Source organism: Molothrus ater, chromosome 6 (genome assembly GCF_012460135.2).
Source record: "Molothrus ater isolate BHLD 08-10-18 breed brown headed cowbird chromosome 6, BPBGC_Mater_1.1, whole genome shotgun sequence".
NCBI lineage: Eukaryota > Metazoa > Chordata > Aves > Passeriformes > Icteridae > Molothrus > Molothrus ater.
This window is the reverse complement of record NC_050483.2, coordinates 13,787,577-13,801,920: the sequence shown is the minus strand read 5'-3', so window position 1 is coordinate 13,801,920 and position 14,344 is coordinate 13,787,577. Positions and strand designations below refer to the sequence as shown.

The 14,344-nt window shown below is 38.7% G+C and overlaps 1 protein-coding gene across 3 annotated transcripts in view; it reads left to right on the top strand.

Moving 5' to 3' along the window:
• Positions 1–14,344, top strand: part of ABCC8 (ATP binding cassette subfamily C member 8) — a 73,251-nt gene that overhangs the window by 44,842 nt on the left and 14,065 nt on the right. For all 3 annotated transcript variants that reach the window (XR_004980271.2, XM_036383442.2, XM_036383443.2), the window contains exons 19-29: positions 1,237–1,335; positions 2,145–2,229; positions 2,885–2,965; positions 4,979–5,116; positions 7,429–7,554; positions 8,226–8,325; positions 8,925–9,172; positions 9,723–9,883; positions 11,045–11,114; positions 11,753–11,910; positions 13,017–13,109. Coding sequence is in view for 2 of the 3 variants with exons in the window: in XM_036383442.2 (XP_036239335.1) it covers positions 1,237–1,335; positions 2,145–2,229; positions 2,885–2,965; positions 4,979–5,116; positions 7,429–7,554; positions 8,226–8,325; positions 8,925–9,172; positions 9,723–9,883; positions 11,045–11,114; positions 11,753–11,910; positions 13,017–13,109 (1,359 nt within the window). In the remaining variant the exon portion in view is untranslated. The remainder of the gene's footprint in view (positions 1–1,236; positions 1,336–2,144; positions 2,230–2,884; positions 2,966–4,978; positions 5,117–7,428; positions 7,555–8,225; positions 8,326–8,924; positions 9,173–9,722; positions 9,884–11,044; positions 11,115–11,752; positions 11,911–13,016; positions 13,110–14,344) is intronic.

Below are 14,344 nucleotides of genomic sequence, written 5' to 3'. Positions count from 1 at the left end.
AGCATAATGAAATTCTAGTGAACCATCATAAATTTCAACTTGGAAGCATGTTAGCAGAATAGTGGAATTGTGTGTTCTTTCAGGTCATCAACAAAAATTGGATTGTATCTTGGTTTCTAAACAAGCTTGGTAAAAGCATGAAAAAATATGAGCAGGGCAAGTGACCTTAACTTATAAAGAGAAATAAAATGTACTTTGTCAAGTCATGGTTTAAGGTGCTTTCAGGTCCAACTAGAAATAAGTTGCCATAGTGGCTGTCTAGCAGACAAAGGCCACATTTGGGTGAGAGGTCCTATCTTTTTATTGGATTAGCTGATAGAGCTAGGAAGAAAACAAATATGCTCTTAGGCATATGATCCCTCTATCTACATTTTCTGTAGAAAGGATGATATGCCAATGAGTTTTCCAAAAGTATCAGTTGCTCTGATAAAAGATGTTGCCTTTCTCCCAGCTCTGCCTTACTTAATGCACCACAGCGAAAGCACAAATTCTCTAGCAGGCAGAACTTTCCTTTAATAATAATAATAATAATAATAATAATTTAATCCTTTCTGTTAAGTAGTATATGCAGAGTGAGTAAGATCCTGTTGACTGTACCTCGTAAATTGTCCCTTCTGATGATACATTATGAGGGCCATTTTACTGGGGGAAATTTAGCAAATATTTTTTTGTCTGTGTTCTCTTTTCTTGCCTTTATAGGCATAGAAATGACTGACTAATTTACTTTCTAACTCTAGTTCTCTTCTAAGAATGGCGGGGGGGAATGGCACAGGGAATTGCCTTTGTGCATGTTTGGATTGTGTGGATCTTTTTCAAACACTTTATCTTGCTAGGATGTCCCTCCTGAAATGTGCTGCCTAACTAGTGATCTGCTACACATTTAGTTTTTTATTAATCTATCTAAACAGAGCTGGGATTCAGTCTTTGGTAACTTTCCTCCTGCCATCCACTCTGCTCAAGAGACAGCTTTATTGAGCTGGACTCTCCAAATCCCACCTCACAGTAGGAGAAGAGGGAGCAAAGTGAAATTCAGTTGGGTAAACAGTTCCAGTATTCTGTCGGAGATTTATAATCTTATGTATTTCCATGGATGGAAAAGCTATTGATTGTCCTAAAGAAAGAAAGGAAAGTCTTTTTAAAGACTAATTACTAGTTTCTTCATTTACAAGGAAATGGTTTCCAAAAGCAGCAATTTCACTGGTTTGCTGGGAACTCTTGTGTTTGTTTTTTTCCCAGGAAAAGAGGTGCAGTAGCTTATGCATCCCAGAAGCCTTGGCTGCTCAATGCCACAGTGGAAGAGAATATCACATTTGAAAGCTCTTTTAACAAGCAGAGGTAACAGGTTTCAGCACTGTTGTGTTTTACTCCCCTTTTCCGTAAATATTGGGGCCGTGTGGGTCACACATGGGGCCTCATCTCTCTGTAGGAGCAAACCTCCTGCACCTGCCTGTACATGCCAACCTCCCCCTTTGAGCACGCTTTTCCTGAGTGACACAGGGGACAGGGTTGGTCTCACTTGAACTCAGGTGTACAAATGTTTCCATTTCCAAGGACTGTGTTTGTTTAGCATGCAGTGTTCTCTCATGTGATTGACTAGTTTGCCTCTCCTGGAAGGACATCACCTGTTTGGGAGTGGGAATATCATTTGTAAAGAATTAGTGGGCTGCCTTTTTATTCAGTATAAACGCCCACCAGACATTGTAAAATACTTAGAAATCTGTTGCTGGTATTCCATTCCCCACCCTTAAAAGAAGTGGTTGATTATGCATTTGCATCCTACACTCATTTTTTTCTGTTGTCCTTGGCTATTGAAACAAGAAACAAAGGCCCTGGGTGTGAAAACCAACTGCTAAAAATAGCAATATACCTTGAAAGAAGTTATGTTTATTTTTCCTAGGTTTAACTATTTAACGTTTTTATTTGGGAAGCTAACATAAGATTTCAGCTCAGCTTTTTCTAAGCTTGAAATATTACTTACTTGCCTGTGATTGAAAGAGATCCCATTAGAACAATTAGTGTCCAACAAATATGTTTTCCACTGTGTGATTTTTTTCCAGCTGGTTAATTTTTGTTCCTCTGCAGGTAGGAAATGTGCTTCTCCAGCAGTATCTGTGTGGATTTTGTTGCCTTTTTTGTTTCCGCAGGTACAAAGCAGTAATTGATGCTTGTTCCCTCCAGCCTGATATTGACATTCTGCCTCACGGAGACCAAACCCAGATTGGAGAGAGGGTCAGTAAACAGCTACAGACTTCTATTTTTGGTTTCAATATATAGAGGGAGGTTTATTATTTTGTTGGTTCTTAAAATCTTACAGGTTATTTGGCAACAAAGGTAATCTTTTAGTTAAGTGTATGTTTGGGTCATTAGTCTGAAAGCTCATTGCTCAGTGAACATGGAAACACTGTCATTTATGTGAGGTGCAATGATTTAAATGTGTTGCTATCAGAATGTTTGACTATTCTGCAGCTGCTATTGCAGATATCCTGACTTAACAGGATATTTTTTGGTATCTTCAGAAGTAACAGAAAAAAACATAATACATAGATATATTTTTAGAGCTGTTTCATTTACAGAAGGGCAGGTGTTTATTCAATAGCTTTATCATATCAGGGAAGATTAGGGAATGAGGAGAATGGAAACAGAAGTCACAGATTTGTAAACAATTTACTCTAGCATATACTGGCACTGGTACAAACAAAAGAACCCCAAAAATGCCCCCTAAAACACCACAAGGATACATTACAGGCCCACACATTGGAAAAAATTCTCATGTTTCCCTGCCCAGAAAAGTCTTCTGTGGATAATGCAATCAGAATAAGGAATATGAATATTCAGTTGATGTTTTCTTTAACTGTCTGATTGTTTCTCTCCTGCTTATCTCCAGGGTATTAATCTGTCTGGAGGGCAGCGCCAGCGGATCAGCGTGGCACGAGCACTTTACCAGCAGACAAATGTTGTGTTTCTGGTGAGCAGTGCCCTTCTGTTTATGCTCCATGCAGAAGAAGGAGCTGCTTTTTCATTTAGAGTATTTCATGGGTCACATGCTGAACATTGTGTTTCACTGAGCTGAGCCAAATGTGCACTGTGTATTTTATATCTCTTGTCAGCTAGCCTGCAGGTAGGAAGCATTTTGTAAATGCTGCAGACAGACAGGTATTGCACATTGAAATGCTGATGCTTATCCTCTCAGTGTGTTAAAAGTTCAATTTGACCCTTGCTTTTATTTTTGGGTCTTAGAAATGTAATAATTTCAACTGTATTCATGAAATTCCTAAGCTGTCTCAGGCCTAAAATTCATGTTACCTCATGTCTTGGGTGTTTCCTTTCTGCAACAAACTAAGCTGCTTTTGCACCCTGAACTGCCTGTTGTATATCCTGTCCCAGCTTCAGCTATGGAAAGAGAGTGACACCTTCACAGGTGGGAAAACAGATGCATCCTACACACTCACTTGTAGTGAGCTTGCTGGCTTTTCAGTTTAGGACTCTTCCTTCTTGAGCTCAGTTTTCTAGAAGGCTTGAATCCAGCTGTTATGACAGTGAGACATAAATCATATAGGATTAGAAAAGCTGTGCACATTAGATGTCATCCCTAAAAGAAAGGGAGGCTATTTAGACATTTCCCTGTAGTTAAGCTGATCAATCTGTGCTTTCTTCATCTGTAGGACATTTCCAAGCAAAGATCAGAGTGCAGGAAAGTAGGGAACAGTTGGGTCAGGTGCTGCAAATCAGCTGATCCACTATTGGTCTGTAACTTGGTTTTGCCCTTTTTGTCCTTCTGTGAAGGACACTCAATAAACTCCTAATAGCAGCAGGTTCTCTTATGGTTTGGCAATGGAAAAATGCCTACAAATAAACTTTATTTCCAGTATTAATATTTAGAAAATAATCAAGAATCCTATATGTTAGTATTGGCAAACACTCAGTTCTTTTAAGGCTGCTTTTGTAAAGAAATACCTGTGAAACTTCACTCTCCCAAGTACAAATGTCATGTGGCTGATGTTTGGGTGTGTACCAGGTCAGAAGAGTGCAGCAGCAGAGCTCACAACATCCTCACTCAGTGAGCACAGTGCACACACACAGTTTTGAGAGAAAATTCTGGATCATGAAGTTACTGTGTTTCAAAAGCACTTCCTAGGTGCTTTATGTTGTGATGCTCTGGTTTATTAGAATCTAAGTGGCCATATTTATCTTACTGCTAATTTCAGATATTTTTGATTTCTAATGAAGCCTGGGTTTAGTGCAATATTATGGTGTGAAATAGTAATACTAAGTAAATCCTACAGCCAGTATCACTATTGCAAGCAGAAATATCAAATCAAATCACAAGATTTGTTGTTCCATATAAATAAGATTAAGTAGACAAGTTTTCCAAAAGATGGTACAGATTAATTTATGCCTAAATGAATTGCATATAATTGATTGATTCAATAAGATAATGCAAGTCTCAAATCAAACATCTGAGCTGAGTCAGCAAAATGATCAATATTGCTTCTTTTGTGATTTTTTTGTGATTCGTTGTTAATAGAGTATTGATTTATGGAAAAAAAAACAAACAAAAAACCAACAACTGAAGGCAGTGGATTTCAAGGGAAACAGAAATATGCTCATTGTCCCTATCCCTGGAGCAGTAATCCAATATTTTCCGCAGACCCACTCTGGGACATTTTCTGGAGCCTGACAGAAGCCATGCTCTCCAGCTGTGTGGGCCATGAACTCATCTGGAGAGAGGAGCAGGTCCCAGAAAACCCCACAGAATTGTAGAATTGACACAGCTGGTGTTACTCAGTGCTCTCTGCAAAAACACAGTTCAAGTTTTGGTGTTCTGTAAATTAAGAAAACTGTTCCTCACAATTTTGATCTGATGGCCTCTTTGCGTGTCTCTGTTGATCTACCTGGCTTTACTGGTATTAAAACCTGTCCGTTTCCTTGGATCCTGCAAGTTCTGGCTCCAAAAGCTGACCCCTTATCCTCATGACAGGATGATCCTTTTTCTGCCCTGGATATCCACCTGAGTGACCATCTCATGCAAGAGGGGATCCTGAAGATGCTGCGGGAGGACAAGCGGACGGTTGTGCTGGTGACTCACAAGCTGCAGTACTTGCCCCACGCTGACTGGGTAAGGAGCCTCAACTTTTCTGTGGAGGAAAAAACATGGCAGGAACATGTCTTGCTGCAAGCAGTGCTTTCACTTCATCTCTCCACCAAGTAATAGTTCAGTGAGAAGATATGTAATAAAGATCTTTTGAAAATCAGCCCGTTAGGGGTGCCATAATTTTGAGATTCCCATCTTGGAACACCTAAATAGGTTGGATTTTCATAGGGCTGCTGCTTAATACTCTTATGAAAGCAGGTAACATTTAAAATATATTGAATACCCCAAAACATTATTTATATTGAAAAAAATTGGCTAATTTTTTTGATCTCAAAACAGTGAAATATTTGAGTAACACCTTTGCCTCTGTGCAAAGGTTCATTTATGCAAGGTGGGTATTGAGAGGTGTGGAAATATAAGGAAAAAACCCAGTGTTTCCCTATGGTAAGTACTAGTATATTAAGAATATTTTCGCCCTTTGTGTGTGGGCAAGATGTTAAGAAATCTGTAGTATTTGATTGTTAGGTTTCTTTTTTATCTTCTACTTTAAAGGGAGGAAAAATGGAGGTATGCTTTCTATACCGGTTTTTAATTGGAAATGTCAATGATGAAGAGGGAATTTTTAGGGGTTTGGATTCTTTCTTTTTTAATTCATTGGTTCCCCTTGGCCTTGCACTTACTCCTGCAGTTTTCCAGCCCCTCAGGCCTCCTGGCCCATGGTGATTGATGACTGCAGTTATACCTCCCAGCAGGACTTCTCTCTTTCGCATCTTGCACAGGCTATAGCAGCAGTTTCCTGGTCTCAAGAAATAATTATATTGCAGCTGCTTCCTGAGCTTCATGCTGGCTTGGTATAAAGTTGCAGATAGACATTCATCTTGTTCTGATCAGGTGTTTGGTGGGCAGCTATTGTTATTTATGATCTCTGCTGTGACCTTGTCCCTCAGTTGTTTGTTTACCTTTAGAGTTACCACTGCTCTCAACACAGTCCTGGATTTCAAATTAGTGTCACTTGAGATACAGGAATTTTCTGCCTTCTTCCCCTCCCTATGAGGTCCATCTTAACTTCTTCTTTTTTATTGTTATATATCTGCAATTTTTTTAAAGGCTATGGCTGTTCATCAGTGTAATTGTTTTAATTTTCTTTGTGAATAAAAGACCTATTTCTAGATGTTGGTGTTTTAGGAGATGTACAAAAATTGCTTTATTTTTATTGTCTTCTAAATGTGTGATTTTTTAATGAAATATACTGTTTCAAACAGTAGCACAGGAAGGATTTGCATAAACTTTATTAAAAAAATATTAAAAAATAATTCAGGTTTTTCCCTAAGTGTTTCATTAATCCTAAGCAATTCTTACCCAATGGAATGAAGAGGGAATATTTATTTTATTAAGAAATTTTAAGTAAAAGTATAGTTTGAAATGTATGTCATGGTTCCCCTAAATCTTTTCAACAAAACCCTCAGAAGAATTCAAGGTCCAGCCCAGTTGCAGGTTTCCTGAATAAATTGATCACAAAAATATCCTTGTATTCTTTATTTTTACCTTCTCTCTGGTGCAAATTCATAGCAATAATTGAAAGTAAATTCTTAGCAATAAATGAAATAGTTTATTTCCCCACTCCCTGCCTGTGGAAATTTCTGAGTTTCCAGGGAGAGAGAAAAATAAGTAGTGCATTAACTGTTTTGTAGTGATGGGGGTTAGCAATCTGCATGCCTCATTTTCCAATTGTTCCTGTCAGACCCAGAGTGGTGGTAGTTCCATTGTGAGTAATGTAGTTACACTGACACAAACTGGAAACTGCTCCCTGCAGACTTTGTCTTGCATAGATATTTTTCTTTTCCAAACTGTGCCCACTATTTTATGCTTTTAAAGCTTTAGGGATTCAAATTGCCTAGCTCTTCCTTATCAGTCCATGGTATCAGAGAAGGAGCCAGCCTGCTCATATCTAATTGCCTGAATGAGGGCAAAACCTCCTGCACTCAATGTCTTGCTAAAAGCTTTTTCCTTTTAGGAGGTAAGAGAGCTCTAAAATCTTATCTTGCTAATGACTTGTATTTAGGAAGAGATCTGCTGACAGGGATCCCATTCCTCTTTCTTAAAAGCAGCCTTTGCTGGAAACATGGAGTGCAGGAAGTTTCTGAGTTTTCAGCATCTTGAATGAAGGGGATGGAGCCAAGAGATAATGCCACTGTCTTTTTAGAAGACAGACTTGTTTGTGGAAATATGATTTATTTAAGAAAAGGGAAAATCCTGTCAAAGCACAGGCACATATCTGTAAAATAAATCGACATACCTGGCTATTTATCTCAGCGCTTGTGTTTCTGACTTTTCAGATAATTGCGATGAAAGATGGTAACATCCAGAGAGAAGGAACACTCAAGGACATTCAGAAATCAGAGACTGAGCTCTTTGAACACTGGAAGACATTAATGAATCGACAAGACCAAGAGCTGGAGAAGGTTTTTGATGGGCAGGGCAATCAATATGTGCAAGAAAATGTTGTCCTTTTTTTTTGCCTTAGTTTGAAAGGTTTAACAAGAATTGACATACTGTGTGCGATGTCTAGCTTAATATGAATGAGTATTGGTGTTACCATTATTATTTATTTCAAGATAAAGTCCTTCATCTGGACATGTCATATTTCCTTGGTACTGTTCTAATCCATTCTTGATAGGAAGCCCTATCAAAATATTGTCATCTAAGGAATATAAATATGGCCATTTTAGGAAAAGCTTTGCTAATATTGACAGTTGGTTTTATAGACACGCCTGAATTTATTCATTGCCTTGGGTGGAAGCTTTGCAGATTTGGCTCTATCAAGTTCCCTAAATGATGAAGATATTTTGCCTTTCATACTTATAACACAAGAAGAATGAGTTATTAATGTTAGATCTTATTAATTCAGAAAACTTTCCAAGTTAAGATTCCAGAAGGGCTGGGATTGACAACCTGAAATGAATGTTAGATATTTAATTTATGTCCTTTGGTTTTATACAGAGGAAGAAAATCAATCACTTACAGCTGCCTGCTGTGAGATTCCCACTACTGTTTTTCACTGAGTTTTATCACAAGTATCAATTTTGTTGTATTAATTCTCTGGTTAAAAACACATGAGCTGTGCCTTTTTCAGGAAACAACTATTGAGGAAAACCCTGTTTTGGAAAGAACAAACCTCCGGAGGACGATGTATTCCCGGGAAGCATTGCTGAAAGATGATGAAGAGGATGAAGGTAAAGGGCACCCTTTGAGCCCACTGCCAGTACATGACTGTTTCACTGTTAAATGATATTAGAATGAATTAACACCATTCAAACTGGCAGGAGATCAAAACATTTTTCATGTGAGTTGTGATTTATAGGAGTGCTTGTTTCCATTGCTTTGTCCTCTGGACCAGAGTGATTGCAAGCATTCACAAGTCATCTCTTCCTCCAGACTTTTGAGGCTTTTTCTTATAGGCAAATATGATTTAATAAGGAATGGAGAATAATATTAAACAATATGCTGAGTGAACTTCACTTGTCAATAGCTAAACATATTTGCTTAAGGTTTTACAAAGGAAAAAGATTGCAATTGATTTTTATCCAGCCAGTGCTTTCACATTGCAAAAATGTCGTTGAAGAAATTGATCACCAAGTGCTGAGGGTTTTTGCATCTTTCTAGTATGCATTGCTATTTAGTTTAGCAGGTTAATACATGCAGTTCTGAGCAGGTGCTTTGACCTTAAAGCCACCCTTTATCTTGGATGGGAAGACCTGGTTTGTAGCTACCACTTGCCAGTCCCTTGGAGATGTATGTCAGCTTGGCTGTCCTTTTTTCTTGCACCTTGCAGAAGAAGTAACAGAGAGTGATGACGAAGACAACCTGTCTTCAGTGCTGCATCAGAGAGCCAAGATGCCCTGGAGAGCCTGTGGCAAGTACCTGAGTGCAGCAGGGATCCTCCTGCTGCCCCTGCTGCTCCTGTCCCAGCTGCTGAAGCACACGGTCATGGTGGCCATTGATTACTGCCTGGCGCTCTGGACCGAGCATGCCATTTCTATCAAGATAGAGCCCGAGACAAAAAACTGCTCCCAGTGCATGGTAGGCATCGCCTTCTTCACCTTCCTCTTATGATTTTCTCCTGCTGTCAACCTCTGCTCCAAGATCTGTATGCAATGTACTATTTTTCTATAAAAGAACCATTCCAGGGTATTTTGAAGCTCAGTACATTTTTGCACAGACGGTGCAGTAAAATGAAGTTAAGTTTGGTGTGTTCTCCTTTTGCTAGATTTATTGTATATTGATATATAGTGTATTGACATATTGTATTTTTAAAGCTGGGTTTCTAATGTAATTTTGATATCAGGGTTCTTTTTTGTTTTCCCTGCACTCTTGCATTCTCCCAGCAACCTGGGCTTTTTATGGTGTTCCTTGAATTTAAACTTCTGATTTATCACTTATTTCCATGCAATCATTTCCGTCTCCAAAGGATAATAAATTATGCTTTAAGATGAGTGAAAATCATGGACAGTTTATTTTAGGGAGCAAAAAGGTTATACTCTCACATTTTTTCACTTTTGTGCTTCTGTGTTTACAATAATATTTTAAATGTAATTTAAAGTGAATATTTGTGTTGCTCTTTGTTTCTTAGGAATTTGACCATTCTCAATATTCAAAAGTTTTCAGCATCCTTTGCTGCCTTGGCATCGTATTATGTCTTGTCACATCAATAGCAGTGGAGTGGACTGGCTTGAAAGTCACCAAAAAGCTACACTCTTCTTTACTAAATAAAATTATTTTGGCTCCAATGAGGTATTTCTTTGATTGTAATAGAAGTTTTATTATAGTAATTTTGTCTTCTTTACTTCAAGACAGTCTCCTAAGTGCAGTTTTTACTAAGAAATGATTGTCATCGCAATTTTTTTTAGATATCAGTGAAAAATGGCCAGGTGTCAAGTTTCTGAGTAGTTTTTGAAAATGGTACCCAGGCTTCTTGAGTTCCTAGACACAAGTCAAATGCCTCTCCTGTCTGACTGTGACTTCAGAGATTTACTTCCTTGCATGTTTAATTTCTCTTGGCAGTTTTTAATTAGGGAGAAAATACAATTATTGATCAATACGTGGTACAGATAATTCATAGTATGCTTCCTCATCTTAATCACTGGAAATATTTACTGTCAGGCAGTGATTGTGCAAGTCTAGGAAAGGTAATGAGCTTAGACAAGTGTCATTAGAGGCATCATTAGAGTATACTGGGATGTACTTTGTTCCAGCAGAAGCCTTAGTTGTCCTGCGTAACTTTTTTTTCCTGTGCATGAAAGGAAAGATGAAGCTTGATTCAAACCTGCAGCTCTAGGAAAAAAACTTCTTATTTTTAAGCTAACTATATTTGACCCAAAGAACATGGAAAAATCACTTACATGAAAAACCTCAGACTTATTTTTAGATTTTTTTTTTCCAGGATAGACTTCAGGTTCCACATGAGTTATGGTACAGCTAATAGTTGCAGAACAATAATATAGTGCATTTTCCATATCCAAATGTCTTTTAATATATTATTCCAACAGTAGTTGTTTTTGTTACAATTTTCTGTTCCCAGAAAGATACAAGGCTTTTCAATTTAACTTCTTTTGATTTTTTCCTGAATTGAAGTGGCTTCAAATTAAAGTCTGAAAGGATTTTTTTCAAGTGTAATCATGTGATGTCCATGGCTTAGGCAGTAGAGGGAGCTGAGGACATGCTTGCAGTCATAGGGTTCCAGGTGGTTGTAGGTTCATGCTTGTGGTTGTAAATTCAAGACATTTCCATTTAATTGGAAAGCCATAGGTTCTGAGCAAAATGAGAAATTTTACTACAGCTGTCAATTTATTTGCTTGTTTCTGTGATATAGTTACTAACTTAGATAAGACAAAATAACATGAATCAGTTCTAATATCAGTATTGTAAACTTTGCCATTCCTTGCACCATTTTAGGTTTTTTGAAACAACTCCTCTGGGAAGTATATTGAACAGATTCTCAGCTGATTGCAATACCATTGACCAGGTACTGCTTAAATATTTTCGAGCTCTCAAGTTGAAAAAGTGGGGTTTCATTTTTTACTGACTTATCCAGGTGAAGCTCATGGATGAGCTATAATTTTGACTGTATCAGTTTGCGTCATGATTTTCTCAGTTCTGAATGAGTCCCTCATCTTACATGCACATTGAAAAAAGATTTATTTTGCTAAGATGTCCTGTATAGAAAAGGGAAGCAAAATAAGATCAATAGTGATATCCCTAAATTAAAGAGTATCTACTTTTTTTCTAAGTGAGTAAACACATTCATTTGTGGAAATTAAATGAGAAAAAAGCAAATGCTATTGCCCAGAATAGAAATGACTGAAATTCAAATTACTATTACTTACCCCAGACTGCACTGCCAGGATTTATGCAGTTGCTAAAATCATCTACTGCATCCCATCTGTAATCCTCTGACATGAGGATTGTGCTCCACAATGCAGATGTGAAGCAGCCTCACAGAAATCCTTTCAGATACCTCCAAAACCCATTGGTAAATTCAAGAGCAGGCCTGTATGCTTAAAATACACAGGGAACAAAATTTTTGAGGAAGCAAGAGAAAGGAAAAGGAAGTAGTGTTTTAAGCTTGGCATGTTATGGAATGCTTTTTTCTTCTCTGCACAGCACATCCCAGCTACCCTGGAGTGCTTGAGCCGCTCCACCTTGCTGTGTGTGTCTGCCCTTGCAGTGATCTCCTACGTCACACCCATGTTCCTCATCGCCCTGGTGCCCCTGGCCATCATGTGCTACTTCATCCAGAAGTATTTCCGAGTCGCCTCCCGGTAAGGGCGCCACCCGCTCCATCCTGGCACTGGGGACGGTTCCTGCAGTGCAGGGGAGCTTCACGCTCACATTTGGTCCTGTCAAGGCCGTGGCGCTGGCTGCAAGTGGGACAAAGCCAGTGCAATGGCAATGTGTCATTTTACAAGTGCCTTTGTCGGCAGCTCTTCGAGCAGAACTTGTGTGATGAAGCAGACTCTGCATGATCAAAGGTTTTTGGAGTTCACAGGACACAAAAAAACCCCAACTGGATTCTGTCCTCCCCCAAGGGCTAATGTGGACAGGGAAACTGAAATCTGCCTGTGCAGGTGAAAGTGGAGATATGCAGCCTTTCCTTGACTTAACAGAATGCAGCATCACCATGGTGGTACTGCTAGCCATTAAGGATCCAGTGTGCATGAGCCTCCTCTCCTGTTCTGGGTGCCTTCTTGTTTTTAAAAATACGAAAATTTTAATTGTATCTGAGACCTTACTCCTCTAAGATGATAGTTTCCCTCTTGTGAAATATTTGCAGCAGTGCAAAAATATGCATATCCCCTCATATATGCACAGATTGAGAGGGAGTCTGCAATCAATTTACTTCCTGCTGGAAGAAACTGAGACTAAACAGATTTCACCTACATGTGCTTTTACTGATATGAGGACTAAATATGACATTGAGAAATGCAACTTAATAATGAGTGCAGACTCCCATTTACTGAGTTTATGAGATAGTGTTGGCTCAGTAGTTGTGCTGTTATCTGGGGTGCACTTTGTCTTCTGCTTAACTTGAGCTCCTATTTGCAGCATTCCATTAAATTGATGTTCAGTACAGAGACAGAATGGTGTTTAAATAAATAAAAAATTTGCTACAAGAAAAAGGAATGTAGGAGAAAGGAGGGAAGGCAGTGAAGGGAAAAGACCCATTCAGAACTCCAGCTATTTAAATGTTAAAAGAAAAATCCTGCTGGGGAATTCATTCCCCTCTAGCACTGCTTTGCAATCTGTCTGAACCTTATGTGTGTGACTATTGCAATGCTATTCCTTTTCACTCCCTGGGCCTGAGTCAAGAGAGTAACTGCACAACAGACCTGTTTTTTTACTAAATTATTTTCCTAACCATCTCCAGGGACCTGCAGCAGCTGGATGACAGCACTCAGCTACCATTACTCTCCCATTTTTCAGAGACTGTTGAAGGTCTTACAACCATCCGAGCCTTCAGGTACATATTTTTTTTTAAGAAAAATAGATATTCAAAAGTGAGGTAATGTTATGTCTTACACTGTTCTGCCTGGAAGATCTAGAGTCCTCACAATATGGGTGGGGAGGATGTCAACCACTGAGAATTTTAAGCTTTTTCTATGTAGAGGAGTCAGTGTAAAAAGAAGAAGCACATGTGGGTCATCTGCCCTGTGGTTGCTGTCCAGACACTTGCATGCAGCCTGAAAAAAAGACCTTGAGGGCAAATGTGATTTAGGAAGCTAAATTAGCCTGCAATTACCACAGCCTGTAGTGTGGCAGATGATGGGCTTGGACAGTTTCCATGCCAGAACTAATGTGCACCAACTTGGTACAGACTTATCTGTGTCCATGTCCTGGGCAGTTGAGCTGTGCATGCTGCTGACTTCAGAGGCTACAGTAGCACCCTGCATTGTTTTTCAGGTTACTAGCTGAAAATGTGGGTGTTAACACTGATTTTGGAAATACACAAGCTGGAGACAAAGTATTTCCTTGCCTGTTTTGGGTTGTTTTTCCATGCACCTAAGCTCCCAGGAGGGCAGCCCAGGAATACCTGATAACGTGCCTGGGTTCTGTATGTGTGTTAGAAAACTGGCAGTCATGCTGATACCTCAGAGGTACCAATAAAAAAGCACTGCTGAGCTTACCAGCTGCTTTCCCTGAACTAGGGCTATTCTTGTCTTTTCCCAGTTGACTCAAACAAGGTCAACTTTTCCACTAGATTCTCATCTAGATGATGTCTACATACTTTGTCAGTTAATTATTACTGCTACCCTTCTATCCTTGAAACAGTAGGGTTTATTTATTCTTCCTAACCTATAATCGTCATTTTGTAATAGAAGTAATGCACAAAGGTAACTTAAACTATTTTCAATAGGTTATAAATAGATCAAAGAAAGAATAACCAATTTAAGAGTTTGTTTCTTTTGGACTGAAGGTAGCTTACCCAAGAATGGTGGAGCAACTTAACGTTTTCCATTAATTACTGTTATTGAATATTTAATTCATCAAGTGCCAGCAATGTTCTATGGTTTGTAGTTATGTCCATGTTCAAGTTGCAGGAAAATGAATTTTTCATTTAATGTCTGCTTTTCTCATTCCTATATCCTTTTACTTGATCAAGAGTATCTTTGAAGCATTATGGCTGTATATTTTCTGGTGTTGATACAGAAAGCAATATTCAATGCCATCTAGCTAATATTTTCAGTCTGTCAGAGC